General features: G+C 44.4%; 2 protein-coding genes across 2 annotated transcripts; one reads left to right on the top strand and one right to left on the bottom strand.

Annotated features, from left to right (window-relative positions):
• Positions 1 to 1304: 1304 nt before the first annotated feature.
• On the top strand, positions 1305 to 6311 carry LOC106554866 (homeobox protein six1a). The gene is made up of 3 exons (XM_087728228.1): positions 1305 to 1957; positions 3921 to 4084; positions 5222 to 6311. Exons 1-3 carry the CDS (start codon positions 1574 to 1576, stop codon positions 5469 to 5471), a joined length of 798 nt encoding a protein of 265 aa, XP_087584354.1. The 5' UTR covers positions 1305 to 1573; the 3' UTR covers positions 5472 to 6311.
• A 480-nt stretch (positions 6312 to 6791) lies between these two features.
• On the bottom strand, positions 6792 to 20489 carry MEIOSIN (meiosis initiator). Its single transcript, XM_087727510.1, has 13 exons — positions 20446 to 20489; positions 19948 to 20038; positions 19649 to 19748; positions 19412 to 19543; positions 18530 to 18784; positions 17415 to 17535; positions 16786 to 16889; positions 16038 to 16184; positions 15455 to 15531; positions 12061 to 12177; positions 9689 to 9969; positions 8460 to 8549; positions 6792 to 8257 (listed from the first exon to the last, which is right to left on the bottom strand). The coding sequence occupies exons 1-13, from the start codon at positions 20487 to 20489 to the stop codon at positions 8086 to 8088; spliced, it is 1731 nt and encodes a 576-aa protein (XP_087583636.1). The 3' UTR covers positions 6792 to 8085.
• Between the last annotated feature and the right edge of the window lie 7364 nt (positions 20490 to 27853).

Raw genomic sequence — 27853 nt, 5'->3', positions numbered from 1 at the left:
CTCTGTTGCAGCTCCGGCCCTCTGGAATGATCTCCCTGTCGAGATCCGGACCCTTACTACCCTCCCGGCCTTCCGCAAAGCCACCAAGTCCTGGCTGCTCCAGCTGGCCGGGGGGGCCTGTGAAATATCCAGCCCCACGGAAATTGTGAATGTTGCGGTTTTGTTTTTAAAGTGTTGCCTTTGTCTAGTTTTCCCCCTTTCCCTTGTCTATTGTGAGCCGCCCGGAGTCCTTCGGGAGTGGGCGGCATACAAGACAAATCAAATCAAATCTGAGCATGGAGCAATGATAGCCCATAAGCCCCAGAAGGGGAGAGAAGGATCCCCCATACAGAGAGTTGAAACCCTGCAGAGATCCCACCATGAGCCAATGAAGCCTCGCCTTCCAGCCACCGCTTGCTGGTCATGGATGTGGCTTTTGCCAGCAGCTGCAAAAAGCCTCTTTTCTCCCCCCCCCCCTTTTGCAAGTTGCAACAGGTTGTTTGCCTTGCGAATAGCGGCCTCCGAGTCCGAAACATGATCTCTGCATGGGAAGAGCCGGAAACTGGCAGAGGCACCTTCCTCTTTGCCGGCACTGTCACCACCTGGCTGAGGCCAGGAACAAAGGGAGACAAAGCCCCCCGTCAGAGGGATCCAGGACAGCCCCATGGAAAAAAAAAAAACCACTTGTTTTGCTCAGGAAGAGGGAGACAAGCCACTCACCCACACACACACACACACACCTGCCTGATCTGGAAAGAGGAACTTCGCTCTTATTGTCCTCCTGGGTTTTCCCTTTTTCAAGGCGAAGCCCTTGAAAAGATAACCTTGAAGAGGAGCACAGTTTGATAAGAGTGCCTGCAGAAGCCTCTGCCCTCTCTTCAGCTCTCTGCCACTTCACAATCATCAACCATAACCACGCCGCAGCCAGCATGAAATAAGGGGCAAGCCAAAACAAAAAAAGAAGAAGCTACGATTTGGGATAAAACGGGCTGACCTCTGAGCCGATCTGCCGGGTCTTTTCTGTGGGTCTCCTGCTGCCCCCACCTCCCCTCTGTAGGGGGGGCATCTCACATTTCCATACCCCCCACAACCTCCTCCACTGAGAAGGTTTGCCATCCCAGGGTGACGTGGTAAAAGTCTCCCTCGCTTCTTCTCGCCGAGTGGGCCAATGGCTGGCCACAGCTGCAGCCTGTGTGGGCTGGGCCTGTAACCGATACCCCCCAAGACATCCACCCTGGGCAACTGTCTCTAGAGCCAGAAGACGGGGAAAGGAGTCCTGGGAAACACCGAGACCTGGAGAGGAGAAGGGAGACATGGCCACCAAAGAGGGGAAGGCGGGGAGCCCCAGCGTGGCCTCCCGCCTCTCTCGGACTCTCTTGCCTTAATGAGGCGCAGCTGACTTGGCCTTCCAGCCATCTAGGACCACCTTCCCTTCTTTGCATCAAGGACAGTTGGGGTCTTCCACAGGGTAGATGTTGGGTGGCCTTGGTGGACCACCACCGTAAATTTTCCTCCGGAAGCCACAAAGCTTTGGAGCCTCCTCCTCCTCCTCTTGGGGTCCTCTGGGAAAGAGCCCATCGTTCCCCACTTCACCATGAATTTTGGCTTCACGCAAGAGCAAGTGGCTTGCGTGTGTGAGGTCTTGCAACAAGGGGGCAACATCGAGCGTTTAGGACGCTTCCTCTGGTCCCTGCCCGCGTGTGACCACCTGCACAAGAACGAGAGCGTCCTGAAGGCCAAAGCAGTGGTGGCTTTCCACCGGGGCAATTTCCGGGAGCTCTACAAGATCTTAGAGGGCTACCAGTTCTCTCCGCACAATCACCCCAAGCTTCAGCAGCTCTGGCTCAAGGCTCACTACGCCGAAGCGGAGAAGTTGCGCGGGAGGCCGCTGGGAGCCGTGGGAAAATACCGGGTGCGTCGCAAATTCCCTTTGCCTCGGACCATCTGGGACGGGGAGGAAACCAGTTACTGTTTCAAGGTAGGTCTACTCGGAATGGCTTCAGGGAATCCCTCAGCTCTCGCGGACGTCCCACTCCTCACAAAGAAAACTCTTGTTTCCAACACACAACGCATTTCGATTCTTCAAGCGCAAAAAGCCATCAATCGTTCCTTGAAAAGTTTATATTTGGGATAAACCACTTGATACTCCAGTGAGGTTATACACAAGTCCTCTCTTGCCTAAATCTACTACGTTCTTCGAATTATCCTTCAGTATTTCTACCACAGTCAACTCTCTTTATTTCCACACCATTAGGCTATTTTATTTTAATCTTTAAGCCCTTGCATATTGCCTCTCTTTCCTCTTTCATGGATCCCACGCTCCTATTTTCTTCTCTTGCCAAGACATCTCTCGTGCTGACCCTCATCTCTTTGTTTTTCCCCCCCCGATCCTACTCTTTTTTCCTACTAGTCTCTCCGTAACTCTGGTTTGATACAAGAAACCTGCCCTTTGAAATGTCCCTTTAACCATCGGGGCATAAAACTTTTTCAGGCTGAGCGCTGCCCTTGGTCTTTGGAAACTGGGGTTCTATTTCAGAAACTAGAAAGGGGACGAGACAAAAATGTTTCTTGGGTGGAGATTAAAATTTCACCTGGTTTAATTCTGGTTCATTTAATTTGTTAAATAATTAAAGTTCTATGCAGGAATAAGAATGTCTCTCTTGGGTTTATACTTTCCTTTCCTTTTTTTGTTGTTATGGAAGAAAAGGGAAAAAAAATTGCAGCTGCTTTTAAAGGAGACCCCAGATTTTCAGGGTTCAGGAGTCTCACTTTACATCACGGCTCAAAACTTTTTAACGCCTTGCCTACATCTTTAAAAGTCTACCGAAAATATATAATACAAGTTTTCCTGCCATTCTTTCCCTCTTCATCCTTGCCTTGGTGTTCATCCTATTTACTGCAAAATTTAGATTGGGAAATAGTTGGGGAAGGAGTCTCTCGCCTGCTTCAGTCTTTCATGCCATTTCCCACTTCCTCCAAATTCCTCCAGAAACATTCTGAAACAATCATCTGAGGGAGGCCCTAACCATGCATCTCCAAGAACATTCTGGAAAAGTTTCAAAACCCATTTATTTTACGCAGCCTTTGGCAACCGAGGGAAACAATGCGTGCCCTAGCTCCGTTATTACAGCCAAGCAAGTTTTTTTCCTTTGCCATTAAATGACAGGCAACAATCCAAACCTTCAGGCTTTACAAAATTTCACCCTTGAATTAAAAATAAAAGAAGGGGTTGGGATTGAGTGCTCATTTTTTGAAACCAAGATCAAAGAATCATGACGTTGCCCTTTATGGGTTGCATTATAACATTTAACCTGACCTTGAAATATAGACACTTAAAACAATACTGTTTGCTTTTGAAGCTGGTATAATCACAAAAACGGGCAAAGTTACCTTCAGCAGCTCAAAAAACCAATTTTAAAAAAGGATTTTTGAATCATCAACCTGCAATCAGGTTCTGGATTCCTGCAAAAGGAAGCTAAAGACCACTAAATACATTTATAGCAAATATACATTAGATTTGCCCCAGCTGGAAAACGTTTAGAAATTAAGAATAAAAATGCTCAAAAAACTGAACTATTGTCTCTGTGAAGGTTAGAGTTCAGTGCCATTATTTTAGGAAAAAAAAGATTTAAGAGGATTTGATAGGGCCTTGGCGTATTTTATTTATTTGGAAAATGTATATTGCTCACAGTATGACCACAACTGGGGTGAGAATTTCAGTTGTGACATGATGTAGTCATTAAGCGAGTGATTGGACTATGTGACTTGACCCAATTTTACAACCATTTTTACTGCTGTAAAATCCAGCTTTGCTTCTGGGAATTTGGCATAAAACTTTGGAAGGCGCATGTTGGCTGGGAATTTGTGGTGACTTTGAACTGTTGTTAAATGAACTGCCATAAGTCGAGGATCCCCTGCCATGACTTTCTGCTCTCCTACAGGAAAAATCCCGGAGTGTGTTAAGGGAATGGTATATCCACAACCCATACCCCTCCCCTCGCGAGAAAAGAGAGCTGGCAGAAGCTACTGGGCTGACCACAACTCAGGTCAGCAATTGGTTCAAGAACCGGCGCCAGAGGGACCGGGCGGCAGAGACCAAAGAGAGGTGAGGGGGATTCTCTGCCAGCAGGAAATCCAAGCCAACTATTCTAATTTATTTATTTAGCTAGCCATCTTGCCACATGGTTAACTCTGGGAGGCTTACAATATATATATATATTAAATTCAATTTATATTTTAAATTAAATTTCTTACAGCAGCAGCAGCAGCATACAGAAAATCCTTTGGGGCCTGGGGCAGAAAAGTGGTCTTGGGGCCAGACATACAGATAATGGCTAGGGTGAGCCAGAAAACGAGGACCGAGGCATGAGCAGATGTAGAAAAGAAGCCTTGGGGGGGGGGGAATCTCTGACGAGAGGGAAGCAGAGGGAAAGGTCCCCCTTGCTTCTCCATCTTCCATTTCCACGGCTTCTGCCACTAAGACAGCCCTTTCTCAACCCCAGCCATTTTAAGATGTGTGGATTTAACTATATGTTATGGCTAATAAAATGAGTTTAAAAAAATATCTGCAGGGTACGGTGGTCCCAAAATTCAAGAAGGTGGCAATGACAGATCAACTGAAGCTTGGACTGCTTTTTATGTAAAACACAGATAAAACAGGAGAAAGGAAGAGTATTATGTATGTTTGCCATCTTGAGCTCATTCTAAAGCAATGAAGACAGAATAAAAATCTAATCGATCACAGATAAAAACAGGAGGGGTTTAATCTCCCCATTATAGCAATAGCAATAGCAGTAGACTTATATACCGCTTCATAGGGCTTTCAGCCCTCTCTAAGCGGTTTACAGAGAGTCAGCATATTGCCCCCAACAATCTGGGTCCTCATTTTACCCACCTCGGAAGGATGGAAGGCTGAGTCAACCCTGAGCCGGTGAGATTTGAACCGCTGAACTGCTGATCTAGCAGTAGCCTGCAGTGCTGCATTTAACCACTGCGCCACCTTGGCTCATTAGGACCACCCTTTTGGTGTTTTTCTGGCGATATGCTGCAGGCACTCCTGAAATATCCCAGATCAGAGAAAACTGAAATATTTATTAACACGCACAACTGATTAGATTACTTTTTAAGAACCACCGATTTAGCTGGCATTTTGGCAATAGAATTTCGGAATCACGCAGACTTGGGCGTCGTCTCTTGATTTGATTTTTTATTTTATTATATTTATCTTTCTTTTTGGCTGCAGGGAGAACGGCGAGGGTTGCGTTCTGAAGGAAGGACATGGCCTGCCCCTAGACAGACACCTGATCCCCAGCTCCGAGGACGAAAGCTCCCTCATCGACAGCCCCTCACTGCTCTACCCGGCCTTGCAGCTTTCAGTTCCCGAGGGATCCTCCATTCACAATGCCCAACCGGTGGATTACCTGCAGAACCAGCCCCTCCACAATGGCCTCCTGGGGTCCCTCACTTCCACTCTGGTAAATCTGGGATCCTGAAACAGTACAACAACACTGCGGCATCCTCAGCAGGTTGCTTCTTTGTCCTAGCCCCTCCTCATGTAAATATTCCCGTTTCCAACTGCAAGGATTATCGTGTTATGTCTCTTTGTAAGAGGAAAACTGTGATACAAGCATACTGAATCATCACATTTGACGTTGAGCAAAAACGAACCACGTTCCACAGGGGGTGGATAATGTCACATGTTTTTCTAACTGAGAGAAAAGCTGAAGCTATCCGATCTGAAATTTCTTCTATCTGCTCATTTCCTGACTGGCCAAATTCTTTACTTCTGCACTCTCTTGCACCCTAAAGCAACGGCAGGAAAGTCACTTAGCTGCAAAAACAGCTATAGAACCAAGCAAAACTAAAGAGCGGATGAGCAACTAACAGCCCAGAATCACGAGTTTAAGGTCCAGGATGGGTGCCTGCAGCAGGAACATCTGTTTAAAGTAGAAAGCACCCAATTAAGTTTAATTAGGATTTAGGCCTGGACATCTGAGCACATACAAACATTTATCCCCTAGAGAGAACAGATGTGATTTGCATATCACGGTGCCAAGAACCTTAATGGCTTGGATAGAGAACGGCATTTGAGGGGATTTCAAATGGAACCAAGAAATGAAGGAGGTGGGGAAAGCCTGGTATTGATCCTCTGCCGGTGATTCTTTTCCTCAGCAAGTGTTCATAGGATTGGGATAACCCTGGAATACCCCTCTTGAAAGGTGTAGGGTGGGCATTTAGGCCTTTTGGGTCTGGTGGCTTGGATGGAATCCAATGGCGCGCAAGTAGTCCATCAAAGCCAAATCATGTTTTTCTGCCAATTTTTTTTAAATAAATGTAAAATTGAAAAAAAAAAGTTTATCTAGGGAAAGGTGAGTTGTGCTCTGTTTTATAATTTATTTATTTTTTTGCCAAGGAAACGCTGCCCTTGGGAAGGGAATCATGCAGTTTGCTAAATGAATCTGATTTCTTCCATTGACTGTTTATCAGAAGCTGGCCTGGAAGGTCGCAAATGACGATCACGTGACCCCAGGATGCTGCAACCTTCTTAAATACATGCCAAGTGTCTGAATTGTGACCATGTGACCCTGGGGATGGTTGTAAGTGTGAGGGTTGCCCCAAAGTTACTGTTTTCAGTGTCGTTATAACTTTGAACAGTTGCTAAATGGATGGTTATTAAATCGAGGACTACTGCCTGTTAAGGCGTGATTAGGAGTTCTGCTGCCCACGTGACATGGAGTTATATATTGATTACTCCCTGCTACCTTTCACTTTCATAATCGCCCAGATCAGAGAAGAGACACAGAGGCACCCAATCAGTTAATTTTACAGCCATATTTTATTTTAATTTTAAATAGAGTTTGGGGGCGGGATGACTACCAATAAATATATAAATAGGTAAAACCAATGGAAAAGTCCATTGAAGCTTAAAACAGTATTTCAAACACAAATTGATCTGTGTATGGAGGACACAGTCCAAAAGAGGAAAGGGATGACTCAGCATTCCACGGAAACAAAATCCAAACCAACCAGAAATATAAGAGACTGATTTAAACTCCTCCTAAAGACAACATCCTCCCGTCTCAATATGAAGCATTTAACCCTCCTTAGCTCAGAACCAGTTTTAAAACTTCCTAACCCTCCTTGAGCAAGAGCAAACCTGCAGAATTATTCCTTCCTTAGGATTTTGAGGAACTGGCCCACCTAACAGGGTCAGTGGGAACTCAGTGCCATCCAGAACAAGCTCTGAAATGGATTCGCCTCAGTTAAAAGTTTAAAACATCTAGAAACCATTTACTAGATAATAAAGCCTGAAACTTGGTGTGGAGCAAGCTAGTCTATACGGACCTCAGAAATTCCATTTGTACTCGCCAAATATGGAACTAAACTGCTGTTAACTAAACTGACGGGGTGGATCTGAGAACATCTATGGCACAAAGCTGTGGGAGACGAAGGGCAGATTAAAAAGACAATAAATATAGATCTTAGATTTTTGTCTCCGGTTCATTAAAATTATTTTTAAAAGCAGATCCTTTCAAATGCATTTGTGTTTTTTGATCAAGGATAAAAGTTAAAATCTCAAACTTGGCATGTTCTCAAATAGACCAACATGGTCCCGTCATCTAGAGGTACCCCTTCCTCATGCTGTTTTCTCCCTGCAGTCGATCCTGCTTTCTTCAAGCTCACTAGAGATCAGTTTTGGACATAGGCAGGATAGAACAGGACTGTAGTGACTGCAACATCTGGAAATCTGGGGGGGGGGAACCCATCCCATCTATCAATGTCTTCGTTCTGCTCAGGAAACCAAAATGCATAATGACAGATGAAACATTGGCGGTGAGATATGAAACAAGTCTAAGCAAGGAAAATAGACGGGGAAAGCTGATGTTTTGGGGAGAAACGGGGTAAATGGCCTCCTTCCTTGTTGCTTCTCTACATTCCCCCTGTCGACCAGAGGGTAAAGCTCCTATTGCTTGGTGTTTTGCTAAAAATGAAGCAGGCACACGCTCTACTGCAGAACCGTGGGCAGGGAAGTCCCAACATCGTCAGCGGAGAGAGGGTCCCAGAGCCCACTGAACAGATATACATTACCATCACAATGGGGAAGAATCATGGAATACAGCCTAAAAAAGAGACGTTGCCCACTGTCTGGGTGCCAGGAATGCATTTCTCAGCAAGCAGCAAGTGGAAGGGTTTGGGTGGTTCTGGCTCCTCATCGCCACTGGAGAAGTCGTCTCTCACAATTCGGTTGTTGAGGCGGCTGAATCGGCGAGCTTTCATGCTGTGAGAAAGAGGGAAAGAGCATAAAAAGGTTTAGAGCCTGACAAAGGTTTTCCTGTTTGAATTCTCTCGCTGGCTGGCTGGGGAATTGTGGGAGTTGAAGTCCACAAGTCTTTAAAGTTGCCAAGGTTGAACCCCTCTGTTCTACAACATGGCTGACAGATTCGCCAAAGGATTACCTGATCCCTTTATCCCAAACGTACCAATATGGCTTCCGCTCCTGCTTTGTCATCATACGCCACAGCTGGGCCAGTTCCCTTGTAGCTGCAGTGGAAGCCATGCCTGGACAGGTGCTATGAAGAGATTAAGTCATCTGTTTGATCAAACTCATCAGAAGCAGGCAGCCAAGATAGTATCAACGTCTCTAAATCCCTCAAAGGTTTCAAGAAAACAGTATTTCTGTAGTGAGCATTTACCCAAGCCAGGAATTTGACAGCCAGGAGTTCGATCCTGACCAGCTCCAGGTTGACTCAGTCTTCCAAGGTCGGTAAAATGAGGACCCAGATTGCTGGGAGCAAATGTGGTGACCCTGTAAACCGCTTAGAGAGGGCTGTAAAGCACTGTGAAGCGGTATATACGGTAAGTCTAAATGTTATTGCTAACCCAGGCCAAATGTTCTGCAAATACAAGAAACTGCATTGTGTGAATTTTGCTTTTGTATTTTTTGGCACATTTATTATATGTTGTTGCTGTATTGCTAAAATGACTGGTCTTTGAGGATTTGCTCTCTTATTTATTTGACCATTTATGTAAACATTCCTTAAATGCTTCCTGATGGCAATATAGTAGTCATGAGACTTCAAATCGATATTGGCCTTGAATTTAAAAGTCCCTAATTACATCTCAGCATAGCAAAAAGCTCCCTGGGATGGTAAGTAAGCAAGCCCCAACTTCCACTCTATCAGAATAGAAAGAAAGGACAATATTTGACATTACAGGCCTACTCCGGAAGTGATGACATACAGGTAGCCCTTAACTTACAATGGTTCATTTAGTGATTGTTCCAAGTTACAACAGCATTGAAAAAAAGCAACTTATTAGCACTTTTCAGACTTACGACCATTGCGGCATTCCTGTGATTTACCTTCGGATGCTTGGCAACTGATACTCATATTTATAATGGTTGCAGTGTCTGGGGGGTCTCGTGATCCCCTTTTGCAACCTTCTGGCGAGCCAAGACCATGGGGAAACTGGATTTACTTAACCACCGTGTGTTACTACAGGGATGCAGTTCACAAATGTGGCAAGAAAGGCCATAAAAGGGGGCAAAGCTTCACTTTAACACACGCCTCACTGAGCCACAGAGATATCGGGCTCCGCTGCAGTCATAAGTCGAGGACTAGCTGAATCTTGAGAAAAACTAAACGGCTGCCAGCCTGCTAATCACAGCGAACGCCTGTGTCCGCTGGAGTTCCATTCTCCCAGCTCTCACCGGATGAAGTGCTTGCGGTTCAGGCGGCAAAACATGATGAAGCCGTTCACGCACTTCTTCTTCAGCTGCAGGGGGGGCGAGGCGTTGCTGCGCTTCTCAGCACCTGCCGGTGGGCGCCTGGCTCTCCTGCCGGCCGCCGCCTTCTTCTTCTGCTTCTTCTTGTTCTTCTTCCTCAGGGGGCCTCCTTGCGTGGCCTTGGCCCTCGGGCAGGGGGTCCAGGTGCTGTCGCTGTTCTCCTCGCTGGAGGAGCCGGGGCCTTCGGGTCTCACCGGGGGGGCTTCCTGGAAAAGGAAGGTGCAGAAAGAGGCGGGGGAAATGGCAGCTGAGGTCCAGGAATTGCCCAGGAATTAAAACGTGGTCTAGCAGGAAGATGACTTTGGCCATCTTCATCCAGGGGCTGCAATGGGGAAGCGTAAGGATGGGCCAGGACTCCCAGCTGATTGACTGGAGGGCAGGGGCTTCTGCGTGAGGTGATCGACGCTAGGATTGGTGGCTGGGTGTAAAGGGGGAGGGTCCCTTTTCCCCCGCCTTTTTTCTTCTGGGTTTGCTCTGTATTGCTCAACCCAAGGAATCTATTTACTTAAGACAACCCCCTTCCCTCAAAAAAAAAGGGAAAAATAGCGCAAACTTTCTTGCTACTTGCCTAACTTCATTACAACAGCAGCTTCAGGCGCCATAAAATAGGCCATTTAAAAAAGAACAAAACAAACAGGATTTCCTTCAAAATAACTCCTGATCATACGTTTCAGATGATTAGAGCCGAGGTGGCGCAGTGGTTAAATGCAGCACTGCAGGCTATTTCAGCTGACTGCAGTTCTGCAGTTCAGCGGTTCAAATCTCACCGGCTCAGGGTTGACTCAGCCTTCCATCCTTCCGAGGTGGGTAAAATGAGGACCCAGATTGTTGTTGGGGGCAAATATGCTGACTCTGTAAACCGCTTAGAGAGGGCTGAAAGCCCTATGAAGCGGTATATAAGTCTAACTGCTATTGCTATTGCTATTCAGACGACCCCCACAATAAACCAGACCTGGGAACTGCACCAATTAAGACTGCAACTAAAACCCCAAAGATGGGCATTGAGAGACATTGCATGCAGATGGAGGAAGGCAGGAATCAACACACACACACACACACACACACACACACACACACTCCATCGATGACTCCATCGATGGAGGGCTAATGGTCCCTTAGACTGTTGGGGGCTAGACTATAGTTTGAAAAAAAAACATGAACAAATTTCTATGAACACTGCACATATCTTCCTTTGTAGTGCAAAAAACCATGAAATGTCTTCAATATTTAAAATGAACAATTTTAACCAACATAAAACATACCACTAATTCAATGGGAGGTCTGGGCTTGCTTATTTGGGATTACAGGGCTAAAGGTCTTTTAAGACTGAAGGAGAATTCACAAAATGATTTCCTTTTTGCCACACTTGTGCATGTGTGTATATATACACACATGAATATCTACCAAAATTGTTCAGCAACCAATTTGGTGGGTGTACTTTATATATGAGGAGAATCAAAGCAGTGGGGTGAATTCACCTTCAGGCATTATACCACGGTTGCACTTGAATTAGTGATAGCCAACTTCAGCTGATTTTGAAAAAGCTAGGAGATGTGGAGGCATGTCACCCACTCACTCTTAAAGTGCTACTTTAAAAGCAGCCCCTTCCCTCCCCACCCACTGGCCCTGGATCACATGGCTGTGAAAAGCATCTGAAAGGCTGTTTTTAAAGTGTTTTTAAAGTTTTTTAATGACTTTTAAAGACCTTTAATGGCTTTTAATGGATTACTTGGCTCTGAAAAACATCTGAAAGGCTGGTTTTAAAGACTTTTAATGACTTTAAAAGACCTTTAATGACTTTAAAAGACTTTTAATGACTTTTAATGGATCACATGACTGTGAAAAACACCTGAAAGGCTGTTTTTAAAGACTTTTAAAGTCTTTTAATGACTTTTAAAGACCTTTAATGGCTTTTAATGGATCACATGACTGTGAAAAACACCTGAAAGGCTGTTTTTAAAGACTTTTAAAGCACTTCTTTACAATCTGGCAGCTGCTTTTCATCCCACCACTCCACGGGCCAGATACTTTGCATTGGCAGGCTGTATCTGGGCCATAGTTTAGGATGCCTACTTTAACCAATGTACAACTGATTTACAGCTGCAGTATTAATAGCTTCTCAAATATTTTTTAACTTTTGTTTTAAAGCCATAGCAATATAGGCGACAATGACTACCTCTTGGAGAGAAAAATATATAGTTTAAATATAGGCCGTAATAAGGGCATTAGAAGATTCCATGACTTGATTTCTCTGGCTTACAAATTACCCGTTCCGTTCCTCACAATCCGTTCCCCACCTGTTGGATTTGTTCGCTCCACGAGGATATTATTTCATTCACTCTTGACATGGGGCTGGACTCGGTTTTACCTGCTTCACTGTAGGAAAGATAACAGTGATCCAGCGTGAATGCTGACTGCAAGAGAGGAAGGAAAAAATCAGAGGAATGAATGAAGACAAGGGAAGGAAAGAAGAAGAGAAAAGAATATTAGGCTTCAAATTTATGTATGTTACAAATGTATGTAACAGTCACCAACACAAAACCCTGCCTAAAATACCATTCAATCTTGTTTCCTTATCATTTAAAATGAAGTTTAATTGGTTCAGTTTAGCGGTGCACGATTTGCAGAATTGTTAACAACTGGGACAGTGTTTTAATCTCAAAGAGTTGCTTACTGGAACTTAGAAAGGCTATTCTAATAAAAATAAATAAATAGGCTTGCAGTTGGGCACAGCAAGAGCCAAGGAGTTTGACCATTGAAGAAACTGCACGTTGACCAAAACATTGCACATTGTAGATTTTAAGACAGCACATGGCTCCCAAAGACACTTTAAAAATTGTTACTCAAATGACATAGTAGCGGTTTAATTTTTCTTTCCTGTTCTAGAATAATTTTCTCCTATGCCTTTTCATTTCTTTTAACCTTTTGTGAGTGTGTCTCTGGTACACAATTCGGATGCAAAGTATGGCCCTTACCCTAAAAGAAACCTGCATATTCCAGATATCATCCAACACCATTGACTACAACTGAACAAGCAATTTAAAGTCTTCAGAGAATTATTAGCTATTCTACATTGTAGCTGAAAGTTACAAGAACATTGATGATCGTCTGAATGCAAAACCACTGTGCCACCATTAAGCCATTCTTGGCTTCTCAAGTCTGCTTTCCAGGCAAGTGCACATACTGTACATAAAAATATTTCACTGGACAAATTATACAATATATGCAATTAATCTCAAGCCAAGTATCTTAACCAGTCTCCACTGAAAAATATCCAGTGTGAGCTAACAATAGGAAACTGTGTTGCACAGTTATTCATTAACGTTCCCCAGTCAACCTTTGATACTACAATCAATTACAAAGGGCAAGTGTGTGAGAACCACCTCAGATGGAGAGAAGTAAAAAAGGACACACAACAGACCAGGCTGCCTTTTTCGATCGTGGCTATTTATATCTGGAACAACAATACAGGCAGCCAAGATGGGGAGAGTTAAGGTGTCGGACTAGAAGCCAGGAATCCCGAGTGGAATCTCAGTCTCAGCTGCAGAAGTTCACTGGGAGTTGAGTCGTGGCCACTGGATTTTCCTTGTTGGCTCGAACAGTTTTGGTGCTTACCCAAGGAGTTTCTGGAGTCTGAGCAGGTTGGTTAGAGGGACCCCAAATAGGTCCTCCAGGGTGGGTTTCATTTCTCACCTAATCTGAATAGGCTCCTTAGATGAGTAGGCAGAGAGTTGTTAAGAGTCCTAAATCCTTTCTCCCTCTTGCACCAATCACCAGGAAGATTTTATGCTGCTCTTGCAGATTAAGACCACTGCACAGGATCACCAGGGAAGCCTCACTTAATGACCGCCTGGATGACTGAGAATCTTCATGGGCATATTCCTACAGGGGTTCACTACGTGACTTTGGGTCAGCCATACCCTCTCAACTCCATCTGCTTCACAGTGATGGTGGTGGGGAAAAACAGGAGGCTATGTACAGGTAGTCCTCGACGTACGACCACAAGTGAGCCCAGAATTTCTACTGCCATCATTTGTTAAGTGGCTTTTGCTCCAGTTAAGACCTTTCTTGCAACAGTTAAGTGAATCATTGCAGATGGTAACTTGGTAACACGGTTGTTAACTAAATCTGGCTCCCCCATTGACTATGCTTGGGAAAAAGGTCACAAAAAGGGACCCCGTGACCCCCGGGACACTGCAACCGTCATAAATATGAGTCACCAAGCATCCAAATTTTGATCACTTGACCATAGGGATCAGGGGTGGGTTCCAGCAATCACTACTGCCGGTTCTCCCATGGGTGCACCATGCGCTTGATGCCCGCTCTGTGTGCATGCACAGTGTAATAAAATTTGTTCTGCACATGCGCAGAAGCAAAAAACAAGATGACAGCGCCTAGGGCGCCACCCGCACAACCGGTTTGGGGGCGTGGCAGGCCTGGGTCAATGCTGGTTCCAGCAACCCAGGCCGCCAAACCACTACCGGTTCGGCCAAACCAGTCCGAACCAGTAGCAACCCACCACTGATAGGGATCCTGCAATGGTCTAAATGTGAAAAACGGTCATCAGTTGCTTTTTTCAGTGCCATTGTATCTTTCAATAGTCACTAAATGAATAGTTGTAAATTGAGGACTGCCTGTATTGTACAATTGACTGTTGATAAGTCAGAAGTCTCGGGATGATGCATGGGAAAAGGCAACGGTCGCTTCTTCAAACTGCCACAGTTAAGAGAATCACTGAGGTGGCGCAGTGGTTAAATGTAGCACTGCAGGCTACTTCAGCTGACTGCAGTTCTGCAGTTCGGCTGTTCAAATCTCACCAGCTCAGGGTTGACTCAGCCTTCCATCCTTCCGAGGTGGGTGAAATGAGGACCTGGATTGTTGTTGGGGGCAATATGCTGACTCTGTAAACCGCTTAGAGAGGGCTGAAAGCCCTATGAAGCGGTAGATAAGTCTAACTGCTATTGCTATTGCTATTAATTGCACGATTGTTAAGCAAATACAGCTTTCCCTGCCAGTTGCCAAGCATCCAAAAATTGATCACATGACCATGTGGACGCTGCAACGGTCGTAAGTGTGGGAAAAGGTCCTAAGTCACTTTTTTCCAGTGGTGTTCTTCCTTCTCAGCAGTAGCCCCGACCCTTTGGAACGAGCTCCCCGTGGAGATTCGTACCCTCTCCACCGTCCAAGCCTTCCGCACAGCCTTGAAGAACTGGCTCACCCGTCAGGTCTGGGGATAAGGATAGTTACCCCGCCCGAATGATGAATGTATGTTGTCTATTATTTTACTATATGTTGTTATCTCAATGTTTGTATTCCCCCTTCCCGGTTTTGTGTGAGCCGCCCTGAGTCCCCTCAGGGAAAAGGGCGGCCTACAAATGCTAATAAACCTAAACCTAAACCTAAACCTGTTCTAACTTTGAGCAGTCACCGAATGAATGTTTGTAAGTCGAGAATTACCTGTTCACTGCCTTGACCCTCTTCCATGAAAGGGAAGATATAAATCTAGCAAATTAAGAAATGACACACATACTAGGAACTACACATCATGTTGCATGATGGAATTTGTCGTTCCGTGCCCCTGGAAAACACCAGGTGGGAACAAAGCTGGAATTCAGACTCCGCAAGCCGAAATAGATGAATAGAAGACGAAGAAAGAATGTAATATGTGAAGCTGAGTAGCAAAGACCTTACCTTTCTCAACAGTGTTCCAGCAGGGGTGTGCGAAAAATTGCTGGACTGAGGAGACAAATACACATCTTCGAACAACACTGCAAAGAAGCAAAATGTTCTCTGAAAAATGTTTTAAAGGCCATCTGCTTCCCTCATCCCATTTCAAGAAAAGGTTCCAGGGAAGCAACTTTTGTCATTTGTTCTCCCTTTCCCTCTTTTCACCGTGTCCAAATGTCACATTTACTGGAGGGTGACACTCCTCCTTCAAACAGTCACACTGCAGCATTGCAGGTATCTGCTCCCAGGGATCCATAAAGTCTTCGGGTGCTCAGTGTTTAGTTCCCACAGGAATTGTTGTCCACAACAAGCCAGTAATGTTGACAGCTTTAAAATATTCCACTTCCTGGGAAATCTTTCTAAATCCACTTGTTTTGCTCATATTTGAAGAGGGGAACAGATCAACTTAGGAGGAAATGGGCATGTGGGTACAATCCCATCCCTTTTGGTAAGAAACACGATAAGCTTTTGGAGAAAGAAAAGGGGGCTGCCTATCGAACTGATCTCACCCAGGGAAGGATCCCCTCCCTCCTTGCTGCCAATTTACCTGGAGAAAGCTCCTCCTGAACCCCTTGGAGAACGTGTGTGGGGAGTAGCCGAGCAGGAGAGGAGAAAAGTGAAGGGCTCAACCCCAAATCAGAACAGCTGTGGCTTCGGGTTTCAATTCCTGGGGAGCACATCTGCATGCTTCCCACTGCAATATCAAAGGAATCAAATGTATAGGATATTATTTATTTCAACATACAGGTAAGTCCTCCACTTACAATCACTTAGCAACCGCTCAAAGTTACAACGGCACTGAAAAAAGTGAGGCTGGACCAGTCCTCTAAAACCACCGCAGCATCCCGAGTCAAATGATCAAATTTGGACCCTTGGCAACTCCCGTGTATTTACAATGGTTGCAGCATCCCGGGGTCACGTGGCCGCCATTTGCAACTTTTCTAGTTAGCTTCTGACAAGCAAAGTCAGCGGGGTGGGGTGTCGGTCAGATTCACGTATGGATTGCATGAATAGCAAAAAGTCACAAATCAGGGGAGACTCGCTTATTTAGCGATGGAAATTTTGTTCCCAATTGTGGTCGTCAAGGACTACCTGTACTCATTTTTAGAAGCAGTTGAAAGTAATAAGGAGCAACCCTACTAACAGCACCCGTACCTCTCAGTAGTAGTTTTCAAGCCTCTTAACCAATAAAACATACTAAATTTCATAGTGTTTCACTCTTACTAAACTGCTTGCCTTGTTGCCTCTTCAGCAATGCTTTTTCCCCCCCTGCATATTTTCAGGCAGCCACTTACCACTGGAGAACTTCAAAGGGGACTGAATGGAGAGCCAAGGACTGGTTCTGGGTCCTTCTTCCTCCTCTTCTTCACAAGAGGAGTGATAGTGCACAAGCTCTTGTCTGAAAGCGATTGAGATGTTATCAAGACAATGAAGATACACAAGAAAAGGAAGGACTACAGGGGATTTTCTCTGTTTCAGGGGGACGAGGTGTCAATAATCTTTTTAATGGCTGCTTTGGGTTTAGAGAGGCTCCATCCTCAAAGCTTTCTCACTTAACTCACAATTTATCCCCAATCTTTAATTCCTCTCTAACCATCTACCGTATTACAAAGTAAACTTCCTCTCTTTTGAATGCAGGGAAGTAAAGAGGTCTAACTTGCATTAATCATAACTGACAACACTTGCTTTTAGGTAAGATGAACTACAGCAAGTCACAGCAGCCAAATTTAAGTGAGCAACTGAGGTCTCAAAGACCCCTGTTTCATCTGCTTTAGAATGGAGATGGCACGTTTCTTGGTTTCAAAAAGTCCTTATCTATTTTAAAAAGCCACAAACATTTCAAAAATGGTCTGATTAGTATAAACCCACAGCCGTTTAGGAATTCAGTTTCACAAAATATGAAAATACAACACTCAATTCCTACCGCACCAATGTGTGTCCAGGGCCCCCACTGTATTGATGCAGTTTATTGTAAGCCATTTGTGCTGTATACGCAGAAAATGTATTCTCATCCTCATATTCCTGGTCACCATCAAAATTCCAGCCTGTCAACAACAGTTACAAAGACAGAGGGACAAACTCTTTAGAATCCAATTTATATTCTGTGGGCTATAAAAATAAGTCTTATTGTAAACAAAATCTGAATAGAATAACGTTTTCTCCATGTTAAGAACATTTTTTCTGAAAATTGATGAAAACCAGACCTAAATCAGGAAGGGAAGAAGGAAGGAAGGAAGGAAGGAAGGAAGGAAGGAAGGAAGGAAGGAAGGAAGGAAGGAAGGAAGGAAGGAAGGAAGGAAGGAAGGAATGCTCATGTATGCATGTATGGATTAATATTTAATCTAGATGAAGCAACAACTCTGGAAAATGAAAAAAATATAACATACTCAGGATGGAATGATTTTAACAGACTTATGAATTTAGCAGAGACTAGCAAGGAAGTTGCTAAACTACTGCATGCCACGAGTTTAATGAGAAAATCTATTTCAAGTAACCAAAAATATTTGCATCTTAATGTCAAGTTCTGTCTAAAAATATTTCAGCGGGTGAGGGAGCTTCCCTATTAAAATGACTTATTGGAAACCAGCAGAATATTTTTTCCTGCCCAGTTTATAATTATTTGGAATTCACTGTCGTGCCACATAGACAATAGTGGCTTATATATACATATGGAAAGGATATACTCCTTGCCTGTTAGCAATTAGAGTGAAGCAACTTGTTTAGAGACACATGGCAGTGTAAAGTACTGAATGCCAGAGCATTCAGGTTTGAAAACATCCAATGGCTGCTGATTGGCTATTGTGGGAAACAGAATACCGGACTAAGCAAATTGTTGGTCTTATAAAACAGAATTCCTGATGTTCAAACACCAACACAATCTAATAAATCTTTTTTCCCCCCTTTGATGGAAACAAGTCCTCATTAACCTCTCCCATATTTCAAGTCGTGTTGCCAGTCACAAAGGAGCAATTTATTCTCCACTGGGTGTTGTGTGTGTGTGTGTGTTTTTTTTTTTACAAAGCAACAAAGAAATTGCACCTGCAGGATCAAATGGGACTCCAATTTTGGTGAGATCCAGAAGATTATTGTTTGCAGGCTGGTTAGGCTCTAGTAATGGAACTTTAAAATTGGGAAAGGAAGTTGATTGCTTCTGGAAGGATGAAAGTATAGAAGACACATCTCCCACATCAGGCAGACTCTCTTCCTCCGGGTATGAGACAGCATGGGCAGAGTCCTTTCCAGCCTCCAGAGCAAGGTACTTGCACACTTTTCTGTTCACGCCACCACGCCGATCTACAAAACCAAGTGATACAAGCATGCTTGAAGAGCTGAATCTCAGGTTTGACAGCACCAGCCTCATAGCAGCAGGAGCCTTGAGATGCTTCTCCCGTAAGAAAATTCTGCACTTTAGTTTATTCGGCTGCAGTACCAATTTCCTTAGCTCAATCCTTTCCCACATCTTTTATTTAGCTTTTTAACCTTCCCAGGAGGGCAAAACCCCACTTATCTAGTTTCTTTCTTGGCTGAGCTATGAAACCATTGTACAGTACACCTCCCGTCCATCAAAAAGCAGCAAGCATATTGCGTGACATTCACTGCTTCCCTCTGCCTGGCATCAACCCAAGATCCAAGTACAGCAGGGGGTCTCCAACCTTGGCAACTTAAAAGACGTGGCTGGCTGATGGATTCTGGGAGTTGAAATCCACAAGTCTTAAGAGTTGACAAGGTAAGAGACCCCTGAAAGAGAGGACAAGGAAATGTCTAAAACTACTGAAGCCATAAATGGATGTGAGGTTCATGGGCTGTAACAGGCAGTGCTGCAATGGCTGATCATGCGGAGGAAGGAATAAAAACCCACAAACCGGAACACACTGAAGCATCAAGGCTGGAAACCCCAAACTTGTGGAATACTTCCCAGACCTGATTTGCGGGCCCGTCTCCTCTTTCTGGGTTTCTTGTAGACTGCAAGAGGCTTGGGATTTTTTGCCCGTGGTGTGACTTCTCTGCGCTCTCTCTTCAGGGCAGGTATCACCACTTGCTGAGATCCAAATGCTTTTGACGAAAGAAAAAAAATGCAGGCCATAATTTTTGCTCAGGCATATCCTCTGTACTGTTTGACCATAGGTGTTCTCTGCCTCTATTCTGGCATTTCCCTACCTTTTTGTTCCTGGCCACGACCTTGGAGCAGCGACCTGGCTTTGTCGATGCTTGTCTGCAGATGTTCAATGTAGCGAAGGACTCGGAGCAGGATTTCTTTCTGGTTGAATATTTAAAAGCACAAAATTAAAGAGCAGAAACAGGAAAAGAGACATCTGTCATTTGTATTTTCAGTTCAGTTTGGAATCAGTACACACAGGAAATCTGTTGTGCAACTTGGACCAATTTCAATGTCTGTGTAGATCCAAAATTATAGAACATTCCTTGAACATTTATGATAAATTCTATTATTATAATACCTTTGTCAACCTCTTACAACTGGTCCGTAATGGTATGGGTAACATCTGGGCCAATTCCTTAAGTGTATTGGTGTAGTTATTGCGTTTTCTTCTGTTAAAAAGAGAGAAGGAAGGTTAGCTATTTCTTACAAATACATACATACACTCCCTCTCTATATACGTAGGTACTTGCTATTTTTATTCTCTGGAAGTAATAGATGATACCTATTGTCCAAAAAGAATTCAGCATCCTAAATAACCTAGTACCGTCCTTTAGGTGTTATTAAATTGTCAAATATTAATATTTAATACATTAATATACTGAGATACATTTTAGTAACTTCCATTTCATTCTATTCAATGCGACAGTCTCAGATAGATCCATATATGTACTATAACATATATAACTTAGGGCTGTATTAAAACAATCTTTGCTTAACCTGATAGTAGTGGTTATTATCATCGCCATCATCATCATTTAAGATGTTGGATTTCAGGTTGTTCGCTTTCTTCCCTTACCTGTCATCACAATTTTGTTTGAAATTGTTGTTGTTTGCTTGCATTTCCTCACAACAAACTCGCCCTATTTGGTCCCACATCTGTAATGAGAGAACAGAAATTTTCTCGAGTCCAGGATCATAAAACACAAGAAAAGAAATGTGTTGGGGAGGGTGAAAAAGAGGGTGAGGGGAACCTTTAAAGACAATATTTTTCAACCTTGGCAACATTAAGATGTATGGACTTCAACTCCTAGATCAGTGTTTCTCAACCTTGGCAACTTGAAGATGTCCAGACTTCAACTCCCAGAATTCCCCAGCCAGCATTTGCTGGCTGGGGAATTCTGGGAGTTAAAGTCCGGACATCTTCAAGTTGCCAAGGTTGAGAAACACTGTCCTAGATTTCTCCAACCAGCATACTTGCTAAGATTGAAAAACACTGCTATAGTAGAAAGAGCAACTTGCATATACAATGAAGTAAAGGAATTAGGAGGCCAGATTTCCTCAAGGGGAGAAGCATAAAACACAAAAAATGTCCCGAGTGATGTGCTCCATTTTGGAATTAAATGGGGGGGGGGGAATGCTCTATCTTCTTGCATGGGCTAAATGGAAAGGCCTACAGAACTCATACGCCAAATGTTTACTGTAGAAAGGGCCTCAACTCAAGACTACAACTTCAGCTGTCAAATTTATTCCGGACACCAATAAGAGCTGCACTCCAGAGAGGAGATCATAAGTGGTACAGATTTGTTCCCAAAAAAACAGGATTTGGTCAAAACACCAGAGAGAGCAACCCTTAAGAAAGATGAAAATAGGTATCGCAATTATTCTGTTGGAAATAGACATTGCCATTTCTTATGGGAGGAATACAAATTATAAAGTGTCATCATGATAAGACAGGTAACTAGGATTGGATTGGATTTATTACATTTATATGCCGCCCTTTTCCCCGAAGGGACAACAATGGAAAAGAAAACCGGCCATATAAATGTTTTAAATAAATAATGAAAATCAATCTATCAACGGTGGGAAAGCACCGCTAGGGTAAAAGAACAGTGAATTCAGAGATTCAAAATGGCAGTGAAGCTTTTTGAAAAAGATTCTCCAGAAACAACAAAAGTGAGGATTTCTATATTAAGGAGAGAGCATAAGAGGGCATGGGGGAATAGATCTGTTTGGGGAGGTATTCTCCCCATCAAATGGCGATCATGAACCCATCCAAAAGTTAAATTTTGGTTAACTTTCTTGAATGCTACAAACTGAAGGCCAGAAAGGAAATAACATCCACTTCTGGCTCCCCATAAAAAAAAATTCCATTTTTTTTTGAGAGAGAGAATGAACCCAAGCTTTTTCCTGGAACCCCTGAGGGAAGAACAGTATTTGAGAAATGGGTGGCATAGAGGTAGTGTGGCCAGCCGTCCCTTCCGAAAAAAAGAAAGATGTGATTCTGAAAATGAGCCGTTTTCATCAGATTTTGCTGGAAGAGTCCCCCTCGGGGAGGCCAAAAGATGGTGAGGATGGCAAATGGATGCCAGGATCAGATGCAGGAAAGGGGAAAGAGGGGGGGGGAAGCAAAGGGAAGGAGAAAAAATGAAGGAAAGAATGGGAAAGGAGAAAAGGAGGAAGAGTTGGGGGGAGGAGAAGGAAAAATAGAAGGAGGAGGAGGAGGAGGAGGAGAAGGAAAAATAGAAGGATGATGATGATGATGATGATGATGATGGAGGATGCTGGTGAGGCAGAATATAGCTAATTTTTCTTTATGGGGGCCTCGAGAGCCTGTTCCCCCCCCCCCCGTGTGTCTAAACAACAGATCCAGCCGAGGGATCTCTTTTGAACCCCACTTCACGCCTCCCTCATCTCTTTTGACCAACTTGCTCAAAACTGAACCCCAAGCCCCCACTTTGTGACGTATAAACCACGATCAGTGGTGCCATGCACCCCCAGACCATCATGGCTTATTCCAAAAAACCTAGTTTGGCCCTCCAGGGTTGCAAACCATCCAGGTAGGCTTAGCCTGACTTAGAAAAAGAGAATCCAGAAGGGCTTTTTTTTGACCAAAGAGAGGATAAGAGTTTATGTATATTTTGAGGGGGAGGGTGGTAGGAGGAGAGGAAGGGAGGAAGATTGGGGGGGGGATACACACACCCCTCCCCACAATTCCTCAGATCATAATAAACTAGCAATTGAGGGGAAGCCCTTAATGGAAGGGAGGCGAGCAGCTGAGAGGATCCCCTCAGGATACCTTCGCTGCCTTTATGGCGGGCACGAGCGCTGGGCGCGGGGTGGGGGGGAAGGAAGGGCGGGTGCTCGCCAGCAGCAGCCACAGCGGCGCGCGCTCGCGTCAAGACCGGGGCCCGCGCAATTCAGGGACGCTCGCGCCGGCGAGTGGGCGGAGCTCGCTCACGAAAAGGCCCAGAGCGGTGGGTGGGGACAAATCCCCCTCTCGCACAAGCAACTGGCAGAGTGAGCCGATTGGTTCGGAGAGCGAGGGGGGAATGGGGATTTAAGAGACACAGAGGCTGGCCAATCGGATGGCGCCCGCTCTCGTTCCCGCCAAAAGGAGGAAGCGGGGGATGGGGGGGGCAGTATAAAAGGCGCGGGGTTAGGCAAAGGGCTGACTTTTTGTGTGTGTGGGATGTGGTGATGGGTGGATGATGCTTCTCTTTGAGGAGGGATGGCTGTAAACCTGCCTCGCTCCTCCCTCGTTTTTAATTAATAAAGCGGCGTTCCTCAAACTTCTCAACTTGAAGATGTATAGGCCTCAGTTCCCAGAGTGCCCCAGCCATGACATTTGAAGCACTTAATTTATGTACCATATTTCAGAAGGATAACAGGTCCCCTCCCCTTTTAAACCACTTATGCACAAATAAATGGTGTCAGATCTATCTATCTATCATCTATCTATCTATCATCTATATCTATCTCTATCATCTCTATATCATCTATCTATCTATCATCTATCTATCTCTATCTCTATATCTATCTATCATCTATCTATCTATCATCTATCTATCTATCTATCTATCTATCTATCTATCTATCTATCTATCTATCTATCTATCTATCTATCTATCTATCTATCTATCTATCTATCTATCTATCTATGCATCCCAGCCTCACATGCCAATCATGTATCCTCTGTGAAAGTCTGTGAAAGTCACATTTAATGCATTTGCCAAAACTGGTTTGCTAAAAAGATCTTTGCAGTTCTTAACATTTCTAGCTTATTAGGCTCCACTGTTTAAAAAGCTAACTCCATTTACATTTCTATTTACCTTTGAGGGAGAAAATAACCTTCATAAATTATACATAATTGGCATAATGCCAGTAAAAAGGATCTACCGTAACCAAGAAATGATAGGAAACAAAGCATGATCATAACAGCAGGGGGAAAAAACTGAAATAAAGCAGCCGTAAAGTGAGATTTGGACATTAAGTGTGAAACCTACTGGGTCAGGCTGGACAGCCTCTCAGGGCCCCTTTACTTCTATATTAAAAGCCACATAGGCAGAGTTGGAGCTTGCAAAAGAACAGGAAGCCAGTGCCTAACCACAAGATGTCCCTATGTCAAAAGCCTACGTCAAAACCCATGTCAAAAGTCCAAGGTTCAATTAAAAGTTCGTTAATGACACGTACTCCATAAACAAAAGGAGAAGTAAGACCCCCATCTCCTTATAAGGCTTTCTCCTCAAGGAAACCACTAAGAAATGAGTTAAGTGTTTCCGTGTTGCAATGCTTTTGAGAATGTATAAGAACGCGTGCTTCGATAATTAAGGTTGTTCAGAACTTGCAATGTTAGCCATGGGTAGCTTTCTGAACCTGGCTGCCAAATAAACTTGTCCTGTATCCTGAGAAGTCTAACGCCTGTCATTTTCTGCAATAGAAATGTTTTCCAAAATAAGATATTTTTAATATTACCTTGAACCATGAGATAGGCGGCAAATGAATTTGATAATAATCTTTGAACTAAAATTCAGGGAAAATAATATAAATAACAACTCTTGAGCAAAAGGAGCCATCCAAAAAAAAAAGAGAGAGTCTGCTTTCTTCTCACCCTTTCATTCTCTTTAAAATCCCTTCTTTCTGCCCCCAAAATAATGAATGTTTATTCAAACAATGTTGATTTAGCTCTCCAAGGCAATTGTGGTTTTCATAGAACAGTTGGCCGCATATATAACAAACACACATCAACCTGAAATTTCGCCCACAAAATAAAAAGCGGGCTGGTTTGCAGATAGGGAAACTAGCCTGCAATGAGTGACCTTTTCAACCAAGTTGATATTCCTCGATTAGGCTTGCATTCTGCTGCTGGGGATTGTGTATTTATTTATCCAGGCTGTATTCACAGCTGTGCTTGGTTCCTTTCAGCATCCGAGCAGCTTAACGCGTTTAATGAACTGTTCCATTCGATAAAAAGCTTTTACGGTGCCTTTGATTTCTTTCTCGGCAGATTTTAAAAAAAAATATAGACGTGTCTACGGGCTTCCTTGATGTAAAAATAATTTTTAAAAAAACAACGCTTTTTAAGAGATACCCACTTGCTGACTTTTCCAAAGTCCAGAATAAACACCTTCAGAATTCTGGGATAATGCAATTTGTAGTGTTGCCCCCACACACCAAATCTCTGTTCCTATATATCATTAATGCAAATACCAGGAACAACACAAAGCCAGGGTAAATGATGTTTGCCTTGAATTGAGTCTCTTCGTAGGAAATGTTTGTGTGAACCATGTGGCTCTTTCACAGCAGCCCAGAGACTGAGAAAATTAGGGGTTTATGATAGCAGAAGCGATCCCTCCTTTATTGCTGTCACACACACACACAAACACACACACTTCAGGGCTGCAACTCCACAATACGATGACAACTTTGCTCCACGTCTCATCCCAGAGAATCTGAAATGCATCTGATTGGTGTTCCGGTTGTTCTTTTTTGTCCATTCTTCTCTCTAGCTGCAGCAAGGCAGATCTCCTTTTGGCTGCCCCGGCCCTGATTGTTTTTTTATCCCTTTCTGTGCAAAATGCAACAGCTTTTGTATGCCGACTGGGACTTATCGGATCTAATGTTTATAAAGATCCGAAGGCAGAAGCAACAGAGGAAGAAGTGAGCCGGTCTGGGATCAGATGTTTCAGGTGTTGCTCCAGAGTCGATTTTAGAAAACTGCCGGTGTCTCTTCTTGGCTTTTGATGACACCCCCTTTGGCGTTGGGAGATGACAGCGGGGGGTCTGTAGGTAAGTCAGGGACCAGCTTTGTTTGGGGGGGTCTTCCAAAGACCTAATCTCCCTTGTCGCTCCTCTGACAAGGAGGAGCCGAGATGGCGCAGTGCTTAGGGTGCAGTACTGCAGGCCACTTCAGCTGACTGCTATCTGCAGTTCAGCGGTTCTAATCTCACCGGCTCAAGGTTGACTCAGCCTTCCATCCTTCCGAGGTGGGTGAAATGAGGACCCAGACTGTGGGGGCCAATATGCTGACTCTGTAAACCGCTTAGAGAGGGCTGAAAGCCCTATGAAGCGGTATATAAGTCTAACTGCTATTGCTATTGCTATTTATTTTCCAAACTCGAGGGTGCTATTCTCAGCTCTTGCTTTCACAAGACTAAATGTCGCAATGGGCGTCCCTTTCTGATAGAAGAGAATATTTATAGCTCAGGGTTGAACTGTGAGCTGGTAGTGATGATGTTAACTAGATTGGTTTGTAATGTTTTCTTGTCCGCGAGAAAATAACCCAGCTCAGAAAACGAAAAGCATCTCCTCCTGCACCTCCTCCCAAACCCCACACCCTTCTAGCACCGATGATGTTATCTACTTTGATAATGAGATGTCTGCAAGAAAATAACCAAAGTCTGAAAGCACCAAGGACCCCACAGTCTCCCTCCATTCCGCAAACCCCAGTCCCTTCTAGCAGTCATGAATTTTGGTTATGAAGTGTCTGCAAGAAAACAAGCTCGAGAGAGCATCAAGGACCCCAGTCCTCATCCCCCTCCCTCTCTTCCTCCTTTCTAGTTTATTCGGCTGCAGTACCAATTTCCTTAGCTCAATCCTTTCCCGCATCTTTTATTTAGCTTTTTAACCTTCCCAGGAGGGCAAAACCCCACTTATCTAGTTTCTTTCTTGGCTGAGCTATGCCACCATTGTACAGTACACCTCCCGTCCATCAAAAAGCAGCAAGCATATTGCGTGACATCCACTGCTTCCCTCTGCCTGGCATCAACCCAAGATCCAAGTACAGCAGGGGGCCTCCAACCTTGGCAACTTAAAAAGACGTGGCTGGCTGACGGATTCTGGGAGTTGAAATCCACAAGTCTTAAGAGTTGACAAGGTAAGAGACCCCTGAAAGAGAGGACAAGGAAATGTCTAAAACTACGGAAGCCATAAATGGATGTGAGGTTCATGGGCTGTAACAGGCCCATGTGCTGCAATGGCTGATCATGCGGAGGAAGGAATAAAAACCCACAAACCGAAGCATCAAGGCTGGAAACCCCAAACTTGTGGAATACTTCCCAGACCTGATTTGCGGGCCCGTCTCCTCTTTCTGGGTTTCTCTGTCTTCCTCCTTCCTCTACAAACCCCACTCCCTTAAACACTGATGAGATTAACTAGTTGGGTCATGAAAAATGTCCACCAAGCTCAGAGAGCACTAAGGACCCCGAAAGACAGCACCTTATGTTTCCTTCCTGTACATGTGGATGATTTAAATGTTTCTACCTGAACCGGGAGGCTCTCACAACAGTGCGGCCGCGCGAGCGATTGTGGGTGCACCTCGCTTCACCCACATAACACCTATCCTCCGCGAGCTGCACTGGCTACCTGTCGATCTCCGGGTGCGCTTCAAGGTGCTACTCGTCACCCATAAAGCCCTTCATGGTATTGGATCTGGGTACTTGAGAGACCGCCTACTGCCAATTACCTCCACGCGACCTATTAGATCTCACCGATTAGGCCTCCTCTGAGTTCCATCTGCCGGTCAATGTCGACTGGCAACCACGCGGAGGAGAGCCTTCTTGGTGGCAGCTCCGACCCTATGGAACGATCTCCCCGTGGAGATTCGTACCCTCACCACCCTCCAGACCTTCCGCACAGCCCTCAAAACCTGGCTATCCCGTCAGGCCTGGGACTAAGATTGTAACCCGCCCGAATGGTATGAATGTTGTGTTTTTTAAATTTGTATTGTTCTATATGTCTAAAGTTTGTTTTTCCCCCCCTCCCCTCTTGAGTTGTGAGCCGCCCTGAGTCCCCCCAGGGAAAAGGGCGGCATATAAATTTAATAAAATACTCAAATACTCAAATTCTGATTCACAGACTTGGGTAACGCAAGCAAGTATGACGGACAAACCCGGCGGAATTCCCAGCGGCGTATTCTCCTCTTCCCCCAACCCCATTTCACCGAGGCTTCCTTTCCTCAAGCATGGAAGGTGACGGGAGAACGATCT

Source organism: Thamnophis sirtalis, unplaced genomic scaffold (assembly GCF_051295495.1).
Source record: "Thamnophis sirtalis isolate CommonGarterSnake01/CBP01778 unplaced genomic scaffold, rThaSir2_p1.2 scaffold_13, whole genome shotgun sequence".
Classification (NCBI taxonomy): Eukaryota; Metazoa; Chordata; class Lepidosauria; order Squamata; family Natricidae; genus Thamnophis; species Thamnophis sirtalis.
The sequence above is the reverse complement of the archived record's forward strand: the minus strand, read 5'-3'. Positions and strand labels throughout refer to the sequence as shown.

Excerpts from the sequence above, each read along its gene's own strand:
- MEIOSIN (XM_087727510.1), bottom strand. The coding sequence starts at position 20,489 with ATGCAAGCAAACAACAACAATTTCAAACAAAATTGTGATGACAG. Across the intron at positions 16,890-17,414 it reads CCTGGACACACATTGGTGCG|ACAAGAGCTTGTGCACTATC; the intron begins GTAGGAATTGAG and ends AATCGCTTTCAG. Across the intron at positions 8,258-8,459 it reads CAGGAGCGGAAGCCATATTG|CATGAAAGCTCGCCGATTCA; the intron begins GTACGTTTGGGA and ends TCTTTCTCACAG.
- LOC106554866 (XM_087728228.1), top strand. The coding sequence starts at position 1,574 with ATGAATTTTGGCTTCACGCAAGAGCAAGTGGCTTGCGTGTGTGAGGTC. Across the intron at positions 1,958-3,920 it reads AAACCAGTTACTGTTTCAAG|GAAAAATCCCGGAGTGTGTT; the intron begins GTAGGTCTACTC and ends GCTCTCCTACAG. Across the intron at positions 4,085-5,221 it reads GCGGCAGAGACCAAAGAGAG|GGAGAACGGCGAGGGTTGCG; the intron begins GTGAGGGGGATT and ends TTTTGGCTGCAG.